The sequence below is a fragment of the Syzygium oleosum genome, unplaced genomic scaffold (genome assembly GCF_021117445.2).
Source record: "Syzygium oleosum isolate NSW1041296 unplaced genomic scaffold, Sole_v2.1 Sole_v2.13, whole genome shotgun sequence".
In the NCBI taxonomy this organism is placed as follows: Eukaryota; Viridiplantae; Streptophyta; class Magnoliopsida; order Myrtales; family Myrtaceae; genus Syzygium; species Syzygium oleosum.
Window position 1 is genome coordinate 5446077 of NW_026607497.1, and position 19182 is coordinate 5465258.

The 19182-nt window shown below is 43.0% G+C and overlaps 4 protein-coding genes across 4 annotated transcripts; all 4 read left to right on the top strand.

Annotated features, from left to right (window-relative positions):
* Positions 1 to 391: 391 nt before the first annotated feature.
* LOC130139670 (chaperone protein dnaJ 11, chloroplastic-like) lies at positions 392 to 5181 on the top strand. The gene is made up of 2 exons (XM_056317189.1): positions 392 to 1015; positions 4927 to 5181. Exon 1 carries the CDS (start codon positions 510 to 512, stop codon positions 990 to 992), a length of 483 nt encoding a protein of 160 aa, XP_056173164.1. The 5' UTR covers positions 392 to 509; the 3' UTR covers positions 993 to 1015; positions 4927 to 5181.
* LOC130139669 (chaperone protein dnaJ 11, chloroplastic-like) lies at positions 4286 to 5181 on the top strand. The gene has a single exon (XM_056317188.1). The coding sequence runs from the start codon at positions 4395 to 4397 to the stop codon at positions 4902 to 4904; it is 510 nt and encodes a 169-aa protein (XP_056173163.1). The 5' UTR covers positions 4286 to 4394; the 3' UTR covers positions 4905 to 5181.
* Positions 5182 to 5734: 553 nt separating this feature from the next.
* LOC115675038 (uncharacterized) lies at positions 5735 to 10715 on the top strand. Its single transcript, XM_056317187.1, has 6 exons — positions 5735 to 6325; positions 6459 to 6507; positions 6605 to 6656; positions 7167 to 7336; positions 9349 to 9462; positions 9966 to 10715. The coding sequence occupies exons 1-6, from the start codon at positions 5964 to 5966 to the stop codon at positions 10125 to 10127; spliced, it is 909 nt and encodes a 302-aa protein (XP_056173162.1). The 5' UTR covers positions 5735 to 5963; the 3' UTR covers positions 10128 to 10715.
* A 4839-nt stretch (positions 10716 to 15554) lies between these two features.
* LOC115665236 (receptor-like protein 43) lies at positions 15555 to 18098 on the top strand. The gene has a single exon (XM_030587112.2). The coding sequence runs from the start codon at positions 15615 to 15617 to the stop codon at positions 17937 to 17939; it is 2325 nt and encodes a 774-aa protein (XP_030442972.2). The 5' UTR covers positions 15555 to 15614; the 3' UTR covers positions 17940 to 18098.
* The last annotated feature ends 1084 nt before the right edge of the window (positions 18099 to 19182 follow it).

Here is a 19182-nt window from a genome sequence, read left to right on the forward strand (position 1 = left end):
AGAACTAATTTTCTTTCGGGTCGAAACTCGAGATCTATTAAATGGGCAGCATCTAATTTTTTTTTTTTTACAAATTTTCGAGAAAGGAAAAACGAAATCCGAAAATTTGCAATTCACGAAGCGCACCCTATTTTCCGAATCGGTGCAATGAATTCGTCGTTTCTTCCCTACTTTTACTTAAATTTGTCCAACTCGGAGAGATGATCGTCAGAGTCTTATCCCCACCATGTGCGCGGCGCGGGGCAGACAGAGAGAGAGAGAGAGAAAACACCGACGTGGCGCTGAGTCATCCTCGGATCCGGATAAGCCTTAGTCCCTCCCTCTTCCTCCTCCTTAACCCACCCCCCAACTAACCACGGTTAACTCCCCCCCACGCCCGATCTCCCTATAAAGTTCCAACTCCAATCGAACTTTCCTTAACCGCAGCACGCAACTCAGAACTCCCACTGTCAAGCTCTCGACTCTGCAGCAGAACAACAAGATCAAATCCAACGTTGACGAAGTTGCCAATGGCGTCCGCGTCCCTCTCTCTGTCCGCCGTCCCCTCCAGTCCCGCGCTCCCCTCCCGCCGCGGCTCCCCCGCGCCCTCGCCGTCCGCCGTCCGGTGCCGCCCGCTCCGAGTCTCCGCCTCCTGCGCGACGTCGACCGCCGAGAGGCCGGCGCCGAGGCAGGTGGCGGCCGGGGCCCGCTCCCAGCCGTCCTCGCTGTACGAGGTGCTGGGGATCCGGCCCGGTGCCACGGGCCAGGAGATCAAGACCGCCTACCGGAGGCTCGCCAGGGTCCTGCACCCGGACGTCGCGGCCGGGGCGGGGGCGGGGCGCGAGTTCATGCGGGTCCACGAGGCGTACGCCACCCTCTCGGATCCAGACCGGCGTGCGGACTACGACCGGACCCTGTTCCAGGGGGCCGGCCGGTTCGCGGTGTCGGTCGTCGCCGCGGCGGCTTCGGCGCGTGGGCCGAGCCGGAACTGGGAGACGGATCAGTGCTGGTAGCTAAGGAGGACCCACGAGTTAGCGTTAGAGATCAGTGGATAAGATCCAGTTTGTCGGGCGATATGGTATGGTGGCCTGCATTTTAAGTGGCTCCATTTCTGATCCCCGACGAAGAATAATTAGGGTTTTTAGTACCCTTTTTGAAGTGTTAGGAATGCGTAATCTGCATGTGTGAGTGTGTATATATACTCACGGACGAGATTTTGTATCAGATGTGAGGAGCAGGCGCTCTTTATTGACGGCCTGAAATCTCGATACAATGCAATGTGTTTCCCTTTATGTTCGAATTTTCAGGCCAAGCGTGACGTTTTTCGGGCTCAAATTAGGTTAACGAATGTTGTACACACAGTTTAACGAAAAACCTGCTGCTGATGACCAATGAACAGCCTTGAACGTTAACGTATATTTAGTTAGTGCTGCGACTGCTGTGGCGGTACACGTGGAAGGATGCTATTGGTGGACGTAAACTGAAAAGCCTGGGTAATAAAAAATGAAAGAAGCGGAAAGATTCCCTCGTGCATTAGTCCGCCTCGAAATGGAAGCAGGAACCCACCGCCCAATGCACCGCGGCTCGACACGTGTCCCCTGTATCTGCCATCGCACGAGTGTCCCAAGCGGGGAGAATCGCCCTTTTTCCTATTGCGGTTCCTGTTTTCCCATGAATTAGTGAATTTATTATTTGTTGGGGCCAAAGGTGAACAGGAGTGCAGATCCAAGGGTGAAAAACAAACAACGCAGCTACATCAGCCGACCTGACCCGACCCCAGTTCTTGAAAGTTGTAAACAAAACCGAGCAGTTCAAATCGTCACTGCTATTTGACAAAAGAAGAAAAGAAAAAGAAATCATTATTTTCTGAACCCTCAACTTTATACCATTGTATACATGAACCCGAACTTTCACCTCAAGTATATATTTTAGATTAATACCACTACAAACTCCAAACTATATAACAAATTTATCTGAAAAATTTCAAACTGGCGCACCTGATAACAAATCTACCAATTATTAATTTCCATTAAATTTTATTGTCAAATTGCTTAGTTTGATGACATGTGTCAGTTAATGGGTGTGCCAGTTTAGGGTTTACCTTTCGTTTGTCATAAGTGTACGGGTTTGTGATTTTCATAATATTTATACAATTCAATGGAAACTAGGGAGGAAAAATTTATCATAAACGTACCGGTTTAGAGGTTTTTTGTTATTAAAAAAATTAGTTTTTGATGAATTTGTCATATGTGTACCAATTTAAGGATTTTGGTGGTATTAATCCATATATTTTCAACCAATTATAATATCATAGGAATTGCCAATTAATATAAACTGGAAAACTATGTATTTGTTTTACCATGAAGTTGCTAAGTGCTTGGGGGACAAGCTTATGTGTAGTCGATGCACACGACATGATCCCATACGACGAATATAAATAACTCCATTTTTTGGGTGGACAGATCCATGTGTTTGGTTAATAAGTGTTCTTGTCCCCAACTCAATCTTTTGGGGGATAATTACCAAAAAAATCATAAACCTATTATATCTGTGCCAATTCAGTTATTAACATTTCAATTGTGCCAATTAAGTGTTAAATTTTTTTTTTCACATTTTGCCAATTAAGTCCATCCTGCCAATTTTAGCCGGAAAATCGTTAATGCAGACGCCAACCGTCCTTCGTGGCATGACTGATGCCGATGTGAACATTTTTTGAATAAAATTTTGAATTTTTTTATAAATATTTCTTCTTTTTCTTTTCTTTTTTCCGATGGATCGGTTACAACAATATCTATCACCCAAAATGTCTTTTAATAAAATTTTGCACGCGAGTGATATCTGCGATATGTAATTCTCCAATCAGAAAAGTGTGGTGTTGGAGAAAATATAGTCCAAAAAAAAAAACGGAGTTCATTCCAAATGCATGCCCACTATTTTTCCCTCTCGTGGGCATCCGACCATGATCATTTCATCCCTCTACTTTCGTTCTTCTCTTATAATTATTCGAATCCTTTCTTTCATATCCTCTGCTTAACCTCTATCGATCGGATGTATAGTTTTGCCAGGTTTATACTAACAAAATCAACCCGATCCTCACACGAAAACACCACACAAACGCGCACCACGTCGCATATGCGAACGGATAAAGTCGAAATAACTATTTCTCGCCGAAACAATAAAACTTGTAGGCGGTCAACTCGCCGCATGATATAAATCATATTATTTTCTGTAATCTCCGAATTATTGTAAGTCCAAACCGAGCAGGGAATGTGGGAAGTGGGAAGAGGGCATGGAGGAATCAAAGAGCGAACGCCGCAAAGGCCGCTTGGCTTGACGCCCCCCTCTGCAATAATACGGTTTGACCCGAACCACGTTGAATCAAAGCGTACAGGACAGAAGATCAAAGAGCCGTTCATCTGTTCGACTAAAATGCTTCGATCTCCTCCTTTTGGAAACTTCGTGCTACGTCATCAATGAAGTGGCCAGAAGAGGAGTCAACTTGACAACGCTATCGAACTCATCGTCGGCCTCATTCGACGAAACTCAAAAATTCGCTTCTTCACGCGTTCCCCCAGCTCGACGTGGATCCACCCACGTTGGGCCCCCAAGTCGGAACACGCAAATCCACTCGAAAAGCACATCCCAAAAAAAGAAAAAAAACACATCGAAACACATGATCATGATCATGATCGACAACGTATCATACGCAAATTCATATATTAGTTCAAGTCAATAAAGTTTCGGTTCTTAGTTTCGTTTGCGGTCCCTTGAATAAACATTTCGATGTGAAAACGAATTCTTAAAAACAGTTTTGGTCGTGCTCTCCTAAGTCAGGAAGCGCATTTCCATTTTATAAGTAAATTGCATTCTCCTTCGAAATCAGTTTCACCCGAGATAAATTACCCCTTACTCTGCCATTCTCAGTTTCACCCGAGATATATTAAACGGGGGCAGCATCAAGTGTCTTTTCCTTTTCCAATTTAAAGAAAACGTTCCGAAAATTTGCAAGTCGCGAAACGCGCCGTATTTTCCGAACCGGTGCGATGAAACGGTCGTTTCCGTTTCCTGATTTTCCTTTAAATCTGTCCAACTCAGACGGCAGACAACGAAGCCCCAGATTGTCCGAGCCTTCTTATCCCCAAACACCATGTGCGTGGGCGGAGAGAGCGAGAGATAGATTCTATGGGCACACCGACGTTTCGCTGAGTCATCCTCAGATGCGGATAAGCCTCGGCCCTTAACCCACCCCCCAACTAACCACGGTTAACTCCCGCCCCCCGCCCCAATCTCCCAATAAAGCCCCAACTCCAGGCGAACTTTCCTTAACCGCAGCTCACCACTCAGGACTCAACCATCGAGCTCTCGACTCTGCAGCAGAACAACAAGATCAAATCCAACGTTGACGAAGTTTGCCAATGGCGTCCGCGTCCCTCTCTCTGTCCGCCGTCCCCTCCGGTCCCGCCCTCCCGTCCCGCCGCGGCTCCCCCGCGCCCCCGCCGTCCGCCGCCCGGTGCCGCCCGCTCCGAGTCTCCGCCTCCTGCGCGACGTCGACCGCCGAGAGGCCGAGGCCGAGGCCGAGGGCGGTGGCCGCCGGGGCCCGGTCCCAGTCGCCCTCGCTGTACGAGGTGCTGGGGATCCGGGCCGGCGCCACGGGCCAGGAGATCAAGTCCGCCTACCGGAGGCTCGCCAGGGTCCTGCACCCGGACGTCGCCGCGACCTCCGCCGGCGCCGCGGGGGCGGCGGCGGCGGGGCGCGAGTTCATGCGGGTCCACGAGGCGTACGCCACCCTCTCGGATCCAGACCGGCGGGCCGACTACGACCGGACCCTGTTCCAGGGGCCTGGCCGGTTCGCGGTGTCGGCCGTCGCCGCCGCCGCAGCGGCGCGTGGCCCGAGCCGGAGATGGGAGACGGATCAGTGCTGGTAGCTAAGGAGGACCCACGAGTTAGCGTTAGAGATCAGTTGAGAAGACCCAGTTTGTTGGGCGATATGGTGGCCTGCATTTTAAGTGGCTCCATTTCTGATCCCTGACGAAAGATTAATTGGGGCTTTTAGTGCTCTTTTGAAGTGTTAGGAATGAGTAATCTGTGTGTGTGTGTGTGTACATATATATATTCACAGACGAGATTTTGTATCAGATGTGAGGAGCAGGCGCTCTTTTTTGACAGCCTGGTATCTTAATACAATGCAATGTGTTCCCTTCATGTCTGAATTTTCTTCTTCTGTAATTCCTTCGTCCAATTGAATTGGGATCCAATTGCAGTCCGCGATTTCCTAGTTTTAGATGAAAACATGGCCAATCCATGTTGCTGTGAAAATCAATTTTCACCCCAATCACCTGTTCTTGTGCATAGAGTTCGCAGATTCCCGAGATTATAAGTCAGATTCAGGAAAAATGGGTATGCCAGAGCGCTTGCTTTGTTACCTTGGACTCCAGATTTGTCGAGCAAATGAAGTTAAAAAATCAGACTGCCAACTCCTCGTGGTCCTCGGGATTCGGGTTAGGGTTTTAGGCCATTCGAGAACCATCGTAGGCAGTCAGCAAGTACAAAGAAGAAACCCATGTCGCCGGACATTTCATACTCTCCAAAAGTCAAAAAGCGGGGTTTGGACGGGTTTTGCGGCATTGACCTATCAAGCCCAGGCACAGCCAATCGCTTCACGTTTCCAGCGCGGCGTTCTTCAACGCCGAAACAGGAGTCCTCGGGAAAAAAAGCTCGCGAATTTCGTCATCAGGGTACTCATGAGCATATGATGATTAAACAAGTGGCGGGCGTTGACGATGATGAGCGGCGGCGCTTTGACCCCTCGGGGATTGTTGGGTTTGAATCCAGCACCGATCACGACCCAAAATTTAGTCATGATGATGTTCGTAGATGCTTGAAGCCCAGAACTTCATGTGGGCTATTTTTGGGCCAATGATACATTCAGCTCGATCATTTAGCTCCAGCGACAAAGAAGCTGGTGAGGCTGAGAGCACCAGACGATGGCTCACCTCGTCCGCCCGCTCCGGCAATGGCCGAGGTTCCACCGCCACCACGGCCTTCCTCTCTCCCCCTACCCCTCATCTCTTTCGCGCTTTGGAACAACGTCGCATCATCATCATCTTCATCCTCGCCACAGTCTGGTTTTTATTTTGGTCCCTTCGTCCCGCCGCGAAGTCCATTACCGGCCGCGCGGGCTCCGATTCCCCAACTCCGCACCGGCTTACGACCCCCGAGAAGGTGACGGCAGCGACTCCGACTCCGAGAAGAGCCGCAACCAGAAGAAGCGCGAGGCGCGGCGGGCCGTCCGCTGGGGCATGGAGCTCGCTTCCTTCTCCAATCCCCAAATCATGCGCATCCTCAGGTACTACTGGGGGAAGAAAAATGTGTCCACGAGGCGTCGCGATTTTGAGCTTTTACGGGCTTCGTGGACATAGCGATGTCGATAGTGTAGCATTGTAGGTTGATTCTTTCTTTCTTGTAATGGGAAATTGCAGAGTGGCTTCTCTGGAGAAAGAGGTGCTGGACGCTCTGATGATTGCAAAGGTGATGCTTCTGCGATGCGCGGCTGTTTCTCGTGAGGCTTTTGGTCTGAGTTTTTTTAGTTGTCCATGCAGTTGAGATGTTTGTTGATTTGTCGCAGAGACTGGGACCGGATGTTCGAGAAGGAAAGCGAAGGCAGTTCAATTACATCGGTACCATTACATTTTCTTCAATGTTTTTACGAGTGCGTATGCGTGTGTTTGTGAGAATCTTCTTTGCTATGCTTGGCCATTGCACAATGAGTTCTTGCTGGAAAAAAAAAATAGTTCTTGGAATAAGAAGCTCTTTTCCACACCCAAACGCCCCCACCCCTTCAAAGATTGTGTTTGAGTTTGTCTGCTTGTACTTTTGAAATGCTTGGATGGTACTTGCAGTATAGTTCCTTGAGCATATATTGATGAGAGATAAGTAACTGCTAATGATGCGCTTGAGACAGGCGTAGATGAATTGCTCAAGCTGTGCCAAAAATCTGAAATTTTGCTTGCTGAACACTTTTTTTCATTTGCAGATGGAACTTAAGCGTCTTTGGTTTTTTTCGCGTTCAGTTTTATTTAGTTGTATTCTACAGAATAGGAACGAGAGGTGTTGATTCTCTAATTCATTGATGCCTCATGAGTCCATAGTATGCAATGTCAACTTCCTTAATAAATCCTATTTGTTAGGGAAGTTGCTGCGAGAAGTTGAACCTGAGTTAATGGATGCTTTAATTGAGGCTACTAAAGATGGTGACCACAGTAGGCTGCAAGCTTTATCTGTCTCGGAGGCTTGTGTTGGTGAAGATGATGATGAAGGAGAAGAAGATTTTGGAGAAGAAGACGAGGAAGAGGAGGAGGTACATGGGGTTTAAATTTGTCGCTTTAAAAAAATATCTGCATTGCGTATTGCTGCTATTTAAAGTTTCATTTGCATCCTTTTAGAATAAAATGGGTTCAACATGTAGAAGTGTGAGGAATCCACTTCCCAATCACCTAGAGAAGAAAGTTTTACCTAAACTTAATTGATTCGATATTTAGTTCCTTAGTTTTTACTGTAAAATCATTGGAAGCAGACGATGCTGGTACAAATCTATTAAGGATAGACCTCCAGGCTCTGTATTTACTGAGAGCTGCTAATTTCTACAGGTGTCCTAAGTCATGGAAACCTTATACATCGAATTAGATACATTAGATCTCACAACATGATCCGTGCGTGCGCGCAATAGTTTTTGTGTATTCAAGTAAGAAAAGTGAAGATTACCACACATTATTAATAGGTTAAGTTTTGTTATATTCAGAATGACCCAACATTTAAATGATTTCAGTCTTAAGAAAAACAAATATGCAATGTAGGAAACTACTTGGAGGGAGAAAGGACATTGGTTATCTTCTGTGAAATACTATCATCACTTAGAATTACACATTCATAGACATGCTAGCGATGGATAATTACTTTACTCTTTCGATATTGTAGAGGATACGATTAATTTGATACATTAAATATGCCAAATAATCTGGTCTGGTTCATGTAATCCAAGGAAAATGACACAAATGATCCCTGAATTTGGTTCAATGTGGAATGTGGTCCCTGAATTTTTAATTTGTTTAATGTGATTCTTGAACTATAGCTCAATTTGCAATGTGGGCCTTGAACTTTTAATTTGTTCAGTGTGGTCCCTAGACTTTTGGTACATGTTCAACTTAGTCCCTGAACTATATGAATATGTTAAATATTGTCCTTTAATTAATTCAAGATCAGGGACTAAGTTGAACATGTACCAAAAGTCCAGGGACTATATTGAATAAATTAAAAGTTCAGGGATCACATTGCACATCGTGCTAAAGTTCAGGACTACATTGAACAAATTAAAAGTTCAGGGACTACATTGCGCATTGAACCAAAGTTCAGGGACCATTTGTGTCATTATCCCATAATTCAAAGAACCACATGAAATTGTCTAAAAATAAGTGTTTATCAGAAGAACCAATCTTTGTGGGAGCTCATCATTGCCTGTAAATTCATACATCCCTTTCTTTGATTCCACACCACTTTCTTTGTCCTTTTCTGCATCTTTATCTTCTTCTGTGTATTTCTTCAAAATTATACTGGATGTGAAAGCTGCATCAAGTCCATTTCCTCCTCCATCTTGCACGATGTTCGTCGTCTTCCCTGATTGCCTGGATTAACTTCAGTCAGCAGACTCTATACGAGTCTTTTTGCAACTGACTCCATTTGCTCTGCCCTTTACTGACCAAAAAGTTTTGGATGAAACCCAAAATTCAAAAATCGAGGTTGTACGTTGTGAGAGTTGGAAGTAAATAGTTATCCATGGGAACCCTAGTTGCATATTTTTATAAAAGAGGTTACATTAGTAATCAAACTTGCTGCTTTTTAGTGGACAGGCGATACAGGTGTTTACCGTCACGTACTAAGTTGTGCACAGTGGGAGAATTTTTTTTGTATAAAAAACTTCAGCGAGAACATTTGACATATATTCTAGCTTGGAGCCATTAATATCTCATTTCTAATTTTTTCAAGAGTGACTGCTGTCTTTTCTTAGGTGCACAGCAAGTTTGAATGTTGGCTTTGTAGGTTACTATTGATACCATAGATTTAGACGATGAACAACCTTTTTAATATCTAAAGATGAGATACACAATAAACAACTTTATGGAGGCAAAGATGGTATGAGATCTTCATCACCCTAAAAATATGTCAATGCTTATATTTATTGACAATTTAGGTTCATTAGTGATGGGATTCATTGGTCATGCATGAAATTTTAGTTTTACATAATGTCCACCTTCCTTCTCTAGCATTTGTTCAGGTTTCTCATTAATGACTTGCTTTTCAATCTTCAATTCCCAGGAGTACAGTGAACATGCAAGCATCGCAAGCAGGTGGTTTGATGGTTTAATCAGTAAAGACATTCAAATAACCAATGAAGTTTACTCCATTCCCACCATTGATTTTGACCGGCAAGTAAGTTGACAGATATCTCCTATAGTTTGAGCTTTTAGTTTTACTATTGGAGCATTCAAATCTCTTGCAGCTCATTTATAACTACTTGAACAAATCCATGCCGGCCGAAATAAAAAGAAACGAAAAACTCCATGGGTTGCTGAATCTGTTACTCATTTGACATTCTGCTCTTGACATCATAAGCACACACCAATTGATGGTTTTTCATAAGCACACACCGTAATACATGGAATGTAGGCAACATTTGCACAAGCCTATAGTTGGCCGGGCTAATTCATTCCTCCAACTTGTACGACATAATGTATGGGCCGACTCTGACATGCACAAACTTCACCACGTTTAGATCGATCTTCAGTGCACATACAAACATATTGCCTGTCGCTGAATTTTGCATTTGCCAATTTCCAGTAGTTAGTGTGGTTGACATCTCCTATGTCGCATTGTCAATTATTTTCAGGTTCCATGTTTATGCTGAATATTTTGCTTTGTTGTGCTTCTAATAGGAGCTCCGAAAACTTGTACGGAATGTACAGTCGATTCAAGGACAGCCAGCTGCTACTAATGAAAACGAGAGAGAAGCTAGCATAGCTCTCCTAAGGGCTCAGAAATCCCTTACCGGTTTCCTCCGAAACCTCGCAAGGCAATTGCATAGTAGCACTATATGATCACACAGTTGATACTCACCTCTCGTACTAATCTATTTTGTAACATTACAGTTTCCTTTTTTTGGGGTCCGGTTAAGTCGTTTTACTATGCATGGTTGTACATGAACCAAGAACCGGGGTTGATGATGGGGTGCTAGATTTAGGAAGTCCCGGGTTCAATCCGAGGCAATAGCTGGAAAGATAATAGTTAATGCCAATCGCCTCCCATGCGCGGTCTCTGTGTTCACTCACATTTCTTCCGCGGGTGCAAGCGCTCTCTTCTGGTTGGGTATTAGAAAGGGAGCGATGCCGTTGCCATCTCTTTTGGGCGTATCACCCCGGAGATTGCTGCACCAGCAAGATCAATATATTTTTTGTGCGCTCATGTCTCTGAAAGATTTTTTACATTGAAAGTGTTTTGCTGAAGCCTATAGTCAAAATCATGACCAAAAAGATTTAATTATTTTTGTTTGTGGCATGTATCAATATGAATGTCCACCTTATCAAAAGCAAAATAGGAAGGAAAAAAAAGGGGGACCTTGTATGAAAATTGTCGGGATCATAAGCAATCGGAACTTGGATGCTAACGAGATTGTGTTGATGTTTCTATGTACTTGTTTCGCATCAACCAAGAAGAGAGGTTTGATTAAGGCACATATTTTTGGGTGAATTTTCCCCTTTCGATTGCACACGAACGAATTTAATTATCGATAGTGGATAGGGTGATATGCACTCAAGTTCAAATTTTTAGGCCGCGTTTTGGATGTCCAACTCGACAAGTGTTTTTATTGGTATTTTCTACATTCAATGATTAACAACCCAAGCGAAATGCTTGTAAAAATTACAGATACTAATGGCATAAAAAAATAGGTACGTTGTAAAAATATGATTTCCAATACGTTACTGGTTTTTTTTTAAATATATATTTAAGGACTATAAAAAAATGGAACTTGATTCAACTCCCGATCGGCAACGCAAATTGAATTTGTCCAAAAAGTCCAAAACTTATTGCATTTTTGCCAAAATTTTTTTTTTTTGGTCATAAGAAGTACTTTCATTCATTCATAAAAAAGAGGTCTATATGATGAAAATGAACAAGTATCCGAAAACAAAATATCCCGAAGGAGCTGGGGGGGTGAAGACACCCAATTTGGAGGAAGAGTTCTTGTACAATGGGCTTTAGCTACCTAGTCTACTGCTTGGTTGGCCTCTCTAGGACAATGACTTAATTTCGCTGAAGCTTGTTGAGCTAAAAGATCATTGCATTCAATTAAGATATTCCGCAAGGCCCAAGGGGGCTCTTCTCGGTCCAACACCATCTCCACTAAGGATGAACTGTCGCTCTCACACTCCCACTGCACTTTCTGTACTTGTCCTTCACCCACATGCGTTTCTGTTCGCTGTTTTAGAAACAAAAGTCCTTGCATTTTTGCCAATTGAATCATAAACATTTTCACTTCTTGCAAATTGAGTCCATCCGGCCTGGAAAGTGTTGATGTGGACGTCGGCCGGCCTACTTAGCGCTGACATGAATAATTTTTAATAATTTTTGATTTTGTTTTTATTTTTCAATTTTTTCCCTCCTCTTCTTCCTCAGCCAGTCGATGGGCGAGGCCGACCTTGCCCGGAGACGGTGAGGCTCTGGCGAGGCCGGCGAGGTCCTCCCCTATGGTCGGTCGCCAATGCCCGGTGACCGGCTTGAGGAAGAAGAAGGGGTGGAAAAAAAAGAAAAAAAAAGAAAAAAAGGAAAAAAATAGATCGAGATGGATCTTGATTCAACTCCCAACCCGCATGGCAAGTTGAACTGGTCTTGTGGGAGACGATGGGAGAAGAAGTTGAAAGTCTATGGGTGCGCATGCAACGATTCTGTGCTCGGAAACTAATTCTTCTAAAAAATAATTCTTTTTGATTCTGTGTCCGAAAATAATTTCTAAGAATTTGAAGGGGTTTGGTAACTGCCCAAAATTTCTATTCTTAGAATAGAAAAAGAACATAAATGCGTTTGGTAACTACACAAAATTTATTTTTATTAATAATATTTTAATAATATTTTGAATATTTTAATATTTCTTTCTTTTTTTTCTTCCCTTCCTTGGCCATGGCTGGTCGCCGGTGTTGGCGACCGACCATAGGCCAGGGCTAGCGAGGGCGTCGTGGCCCTCACCGCCGGCCTCGCCTTGGCTGGGCGAGGCTCGATTTCGCCATGGCTGGGCGAGGCCTCGTCGTTGCGACTGCAAGCCGCCCTCGCCAACCTTGGCCTGTGGCCGATGGCCGGCGGCAGGCCGGGAAGAAGAAGAAGAAGAACGAACCAACAAAAAGGAAGAAAACTAAAAAGAATCAGAAATGGAAAAATTGTTCCAGAATCAAGAAGCTACTTTTTTTTGCTTCTTGATTCTGTTTCAAAACTAATTCTGGGAATAATTTTTCGCAAAATTGTGCCCGGGCACAAAAAATTTAATAAAGGGATTTCTGTTTCTAAACTGATTCTGGAAACAAAAGCGTAGAAATTTTTACTATTTAACAACTTGCCAAATAAGCCTTATGTGAGCCCACTAACACACCTTTCAGAGAACACTTAGGCTGCGTTTGGTCGACCGGATAAAAGTCAGAATATGATATGTTTTATCCTATCGTGTGTTTGGTGGTGGTCCAGGATAAGATAAGGTCGGATATAGACCGGATATAGCTTGGATAAAAAAATCCGAGGGGGGGAGGTGGGATAGATCCGGATAGGATTTCTAATGCCTATTTTTCCAGAAACCCTACGCTTCACTCGCCGTCATCTTCATCCCCACACATTGTGTGCTTTCACCAAAAAAATTTCTCGGCTTTTTTTCCTTCATCGACTCTTCCGGACCCGTGAATAGAAAAAAAAAAATTATCCTATCCGACTTTAATCCGTAGTCCACCAAACAATGGATAGGATATGAAGAAATCCCGGGATTTCTTATCCTATCCTATCCAGTCCTATTCTGTTTAGAAATTCGGATGACCAAACGCAGCCTTAGTGTTTCGAAGTCTTTATACGTCGAAGCTGCTCTCCCCACCACCAATTAAGTCACTCCTATGATGGAGTGCCAAATTTGGTAGCATCAAATGCTTCGCCTCCCAGCCAACTGTGCAGGCCTTTTCACAAGGACTTTATGAAGTCAAAAGAAAGCTCTTGGAAATGACGATCAAGATTCCCAAGTTATAACTCCGACAAAAATATCCTATAGGGGAGTATGATAAAGGGGAATAGGATTTTTTTATATTCATGATATAAAATTTATTTTTTTCGAATAACAAAAATTTTAAATTAATAAAATTAAATAAAATTATTTTGAATTTCAATATAACAAATAGAAAATTCAAAATAACAAAAACATATAACAGCAATTTTCGTTAATATTTATTCCTATTTTTATTTATATATTTGATTTTTTCCTATTCTATAACATATATTATATATATAGTATTTATATTTATTACATTTATTAGGTATACTACTATAGTTTATTATTTAATAAAATATTAATTAAGGAATGATGGAAAGCAATAAAAAACAAATAAAAAGGAAAATAAATAAAAAAGAGAGGGAAAAATAATAAAAAATAAGTAAATGGAAATGAAGTAGCCGAGATAGTCGAAACACTATACTTTTTGAAACCACGAAGGTGAATGATTATGTTTTCTCAATCTTACTAGATCGGCAATTTTAGCTGATCTATCTCATCGATATTGTTATAACCTATTTACATTTCTTATTATAATTGAATGCGAGGCTCTGAAATGCTGTAATGAGATATTTTATGGTATTTAAGGATTCATTGATGGAGGTTATCTCTGTTTGTGTCTTTGTGGTTTCTTTAGCAGTGAATTGTGAGATATTTTACTATCTTCGTTTGTGCATTTTTAAGTTCGTTTACACTGATATGCAGTTCGTACCAAACAATGGATTTAATAGGATATGAAAATATCTGATTGTATTACTGCGATTCATTAAATAGTAGATATAATATAACAAAATTCTTGAATTTCATATCCCATCCTATCTAGTCTTATCTTGACTAGAAATCCAGATGATCAAATGTAGCTTATGTCTTCTTTTTTTTTTTTTTTTCACTTTTTGGCACAATTGTAGCCACCAAATATTTAACAAAAAATTTATTAAACTTAAAGATATTTTATCACTTTATCTTAAATTCTACAATAATTTGAACTTTGAGGAATATTAATCTCAGGTACTCTTGTGTTAAAGATATTTTATCATCACTTTATAGCATGTCCATTTAATTAGTAATGATATCCAAAAAATTCAATTATTTTTGTTAGTGACATGTATCAAAATGAATGAACCTTATCAAAAGTAAAATAGGAAGAGGAAAAAGTGGGGAATTTGTAGGAAAATTGTCGGAATCATGTGCAATCGGAACTCAGATGCTAACGAAGGATTCTGTCGACTTTCTACATTTTTGCCTTGCAATTTGAACGAAAAGAGAGGTTTGATTAAGACATATTCTTGCCGAGAGGGAATGTATTCGGGGTGATTCGAATTGAGACGCCTTTTCCCATTTGATTCCGAATTAAAGACAATAGTTTTTGAACTGGAAGTGAAGGATGATTTCATTTTATTTCTTTTTGGCTCCTCCGCGAACGTGACTTTAGCGTTGGTGAAAATAAACATGGTCCGGTCTAACTAAGACCATTCCCATGGCAAAATTTTCACTCGAAATGTGATATTTAGTTCTGTTTTATCGTCCTTTGCCGGTCAATTTGGAAGGCCATTTGCTACCGTTTTTGTTTTTGACTTTTTCCCTAAGAGTTGTTTATCTTTGACAAAGCTAGAACGCTTTCGATGTGGCCATCGGCGAAAGCACTCAGAATTACAATATTTATTCGGCAATATAAGTTGAATCCCTCTCCCCACCGCCGATAAACTCACTCGGATGCTGAAGTGAATAATGGGTTGGCATCACTTCACACTTCTGCCGACCAACAGAACTTTTGGAACGGGGTCGTCATATGTTTAAGCATGTCCTTAAAATGCTTCATCCGGAATACGGGATGTCAAAATAATGAGATATCCCAGGCCCCCCCAGAAGAAAAACACAATATGGAGGGACATGGGGTGTAGGGGTAGACCGGCCGCCGGGTCATTAAAACAAGGCGTTGTAGCTCCTACAGGTGGGAACACCCGTTGGAGTCGTCATATGTTTAGGCCAAAGAAAAGATTCAGTGATTTCGCAAATATGAATGGGACTTTACCGATATTTTTCAAAGTCTCTCGGTAATATTAATCAAGTGGGTCTAATTTGGCCGGCAACAATCCAGTTATAAGACATCACTATGGTAATGGCGTAGTCAACAATCCGACCGACAGAGCTTTCAGAACAGCTAACCCATGTTTGGAGCAGATCAACAGGCCTTCTAAGATAAGACTTGTGTGGATCACTTCAGACTTGAGAAGGGGCTATATATATATATATATAAGTTGAAGCACCCTACATCACCAATAAACTTACTCGCATGCTTAGTTGCAAAATGGGGCGGCATCAAATCCTCGGCCTACTCTGTTTCCTCTTTTTCTTACATTCTTCCCTTCCGTTTGCCTCGTCCCTTTGCCCTCCAGACCAGCGCGATGTCTTGCTGCATTTTAAGAATTCCCTCGTCCTCCATGAGAGTCCCTATGTGCGTAATGGCGGCTGGTTCCACTTTGTTTGTGGAGTGGATGTTGCTGGGTACACCTCTGATTCAGAGATACACGAATGGAACGAGGACACAGACTGTTGCTCGTGGGATGGCGTCACTTGCAACAATGTCACCGGTAATGTCATAGGTCTCGATCTTCCCAGAAGTGCGCTTCGTGGGTATTTCCACTCGAATAGCTCCCTCCTTCTCCCGAAGCTTCGAGTGTTGAGGTTGTCTTCTTGCAACTTGACCAAGTTCCCCTATTTCTTGAATTCGTTAAAAAAAATAACAAATTTAGACCTCTCTTCCTATAGGATTAGTGGAGAGATCCCGGGGTGGTTTTGGGGAATAGGCCATGACACATTGAAACACTTAGATATTTCTGATAACCTTCTAGAGGGAGCTATACCCCAATTGCATTGGAAGCGACCGTCGTATATTGACCTTCAGAAAAACTCATTCCAAGGACCACTCCCAATCCCTTCACCTTCTACTAGTTACTTTTATGCCAATGACAATGGTTTCACTGGTGAGATTCTCTCCTCGATTTGTCGGTTGAGTTCACTCTTGATATTAGATTTGTCTAACAATAATTTATCAAGGAATATGCCCCCATGTTTTGATAATATAACCAAACTCTCCACATTAGCTTTGTCTAACAATAGTCTCTCGGGGAATATACCCCCTTGTTTTGGTAATATAACCAATCTTGTGCTTCTAAACTTGAGCAGCAATAAATTACAAGGGCCATTACCACACTCGCTAGTCAAATGTGTGTGCTTTTCACTAGATCTAAGTCACAACAAGTTTAGTGATATCTTTCCCGCAAACATTTTCTCCAACACCTCATTAAAAGTAATAGATTTGTCCAACAACAAATTTGGAGGGCCAATTCCACTTCCATCTCCTGATACAATGTATTATTCCATTGCAAGCAATAACATAACAGGAAAGATCCCTTCTTTGATATGCAATGCCACCATGCTTGAGATGATCAACTTATCTAATAACAGCTTAACAGGTAGCTTGCCTCGGTGCTCGACAAATTTTAGCCCCTTTCTTTCGGTTTTGAACTTGCAAATGAATAACCTTGAGGGAACAATTCCTCGATCATTTTGTTTGAGAAGTAACTTGCCGACTCTTGACTTGAGTCGAAATCGGTTTGAAGGCACATTGCCCCGGTCCCTTGTCAAGTGTAAATATCTGGAAGTTTTGGATCTTAGTGACAATCGGATAGAGGATACGTTCCCGAGATGGTTGGGAACACTCCAAGAGCTAAAAGTTCTTATTTTGAGGTCTAACAATTTTAAGGATCTTCTGAATATTCCCAGGGAAGCTTGGGTCTTTCCCAAGTTACGCATTTTGGACCTCTCCAACAACAACTTTGTCGGTCCTTTGCCAGCCAACTTGATGATGAACCTTAAAGGCATGATGAACGGCCAAAATGGGCAAGCCAAATCATTGTATATGACACAAGATTTACGATCGGGGTCATATGAAAATTCCGTGACTGTGATAATGAAAGGGCAAAAGATTGAGCTAAAGAAGATCTTGACCATCTTCACAACAATTGACTTGTCGCACAACTCTTTTCAAGGGGATATTCCAGGAGTTATTGGACATCTTCACTCACTCATAGGGTTGAACCTTTCTCACAACCATCTTACAGGTTCCATCCCTTTGACTCTAGGGAACTTGACTGATCTTGGATGGCTTGATCTTTCTTCGAACAAGCTTAATGGGGGAATTCCTACAACATTGGGAGATTTGGCATCCCTTGGGTATTTAAACCTCTCCAAGAACCAACTCACCGGTCGAATTCCTCAAGACAAGCAACTTAGCACATTTTCAAGCGACTCGTTCAGTGGGAATCCGGGCTTATGCGGAACACCATTGCCAAAAGCATGCCCTGGTGATGCTCAGCCTCCTCCATCATCATCCTCATCATCTTTCGATCGCAGAAGGCATGAGAGTTGGTTCAAACACGAAACAGTGTGGATAGGTTATGCATCTGGAGTAGTAATTGGGATGTCTACAGCATACATTGCATTTGAAATGGGAAGGCCCTTATGGCTCGCGCGAGGTGTGAGAATGCTGGAGAGGAGAGCAGCCAAGTGGATTGGAAGACCAAAGCGAAAGGCCATCAGATTTCATGGACAATGAATTATTTGGGAGTTGTCTATTTATACCGTGCAATGTTGATTCAACAAATAAGAATTTCACCAGAGCAGCTTGAAATGACATTTCCATTATGAAGGCATGTCTTGATTCTCGGTGCAATTGTTTTTAAGTTGAATCGAGAAAATGAATAATGAGATCTCTCAAGCACAGAGCTTTAAAAAAAGACGAAGTAAAAGACCGACAAATGAAGCAACTGCCATTTCCCCTCTACAAATATCTTTTCCATCTTCATGTGTGCGTGACTTTCGTTTGTCCATGGCCACGCATGTCTTTGTTAGCGGCAAAAGTACACCAGAAGTGTCATAACTTGTGTACGGCCATCACTTTGGTGCCATAACTTTTTTTCGGATCACTTTGGTGCCAAGTCGGAGGAAAAGAGATCACTTTAGTGCCAATTTGGCCGGAAATCCGACGTGGCATTTTTTATTAATTTTTTACGCCGACGTGGCTCGTCGGAGGCTGAGTCAGTGTGTACAGTCAGCATTTTTTATTTTAAATAATTTTTTCCAGCGTGTACAGTCAGCATTTTTAATTTTAAATATTTTTTTCCTTTTTTTTTTTCTCTTCTTTCCTTTTTCTTTTCTTTTCTTTTTTTTTCTTTTCTCCCCTCGCCGGCCGGCCACCGGTGAAGCCCGGAAAGGGCTGGGCGAGGGCGACCCTCGCCGGCGTCGGGCGAGGGAAGCCCTCGCCGGCGTCGGGCGAGGGAAGCCCTCGCCTGGGCGGGCGAGGGTCGCCCACGCCCGACTCGGGTGAGGGCGACCCTCGCCCGCCCGGGCGAGGGCTTCCTCGCCCGACGCCGGCGAGGGTCGCCTAACGCCGGCGAGGGGCGGCCTCGCCCGTAGCCGGCGAGGCCGCCCTCGCCGGCCATGGGCAAGGCCGCCCTCGCCCAGCCCTTCCCGGGCTTTGCTGGTGGTCGGCCGGCCACCGGCAACCGGCCGGCGAGGGGAGTAGAGAAAAAAAAGAAAAGAAAAGAAAAAGGAAAGAAGAGGAAAAAAAAATGAAAAAAATATTTAAAATTAAAAATGCTGATTGTACACGCTGGAAAAAATTATTTAAAATAAAAATGCCGATCGTACACATCGACCAGCCTCTCCGGCAGGAGCCACGTCGGCGTAAAAAATTAATAAAAATGGCACGTCGGATTTCCTATAAATTGACACTAAAGTGATCTCTTTTCCTCCGACTTGGCACCAAAGTGATCCGAAAAAAAGTTATGGCATCAAAG

What these genes read in the sequence shown, in the direction of transcription:
- LOC130139670 (XM_056317189.1), top strand. Translation starts at nt 510, where the DNA reads ATGGCGTCCGCGTCCCTCTCTCTGTCCGCCGTCCCCTCCAGTCCCGCG.
- LOC130139669 (XM_056317188.1), top strand. Translation starts at nt 4,395, where the DNA reads ATGGCGTCCGCGTCCCTCTCTCTGTCCGCCGTCCCCTCCGGTCCCGCC.
- LOC115675038 (XM_056317187.1), top strand. Translation starts at nt 5,964, where the DNA reads ATGGCTCACCTCGTCCGCCCGCTCCGGCAATGGCCGAGGTTCCACCGC. An exon ending in CAAATCATGCGCATCCTCAG is followed by an intron (nt 6,326 to 6,458) that starts GTACTACTGGGG and finishes GGGAAATTGCAG; the next exon opens with AGTGGCTTCTCTGGAGAAAG. An exon ending in AAGACGAGGAAGAGGAGGAG is followed by an intron (nt 7,337 to 9,348) that starts GTACATGGGGTT and finishes TTCAATTCCCAG; the next exon opens with GAGTACAGTGAACATGCAAG.
- LOC115665236 (XM_030587112.2), top strand. Translation starts at nt 15,615, where the DNA reads ATGCTTAGTTGCAAAATGGGGCGGCATCAAATCCTCGGCCTACTCTGT.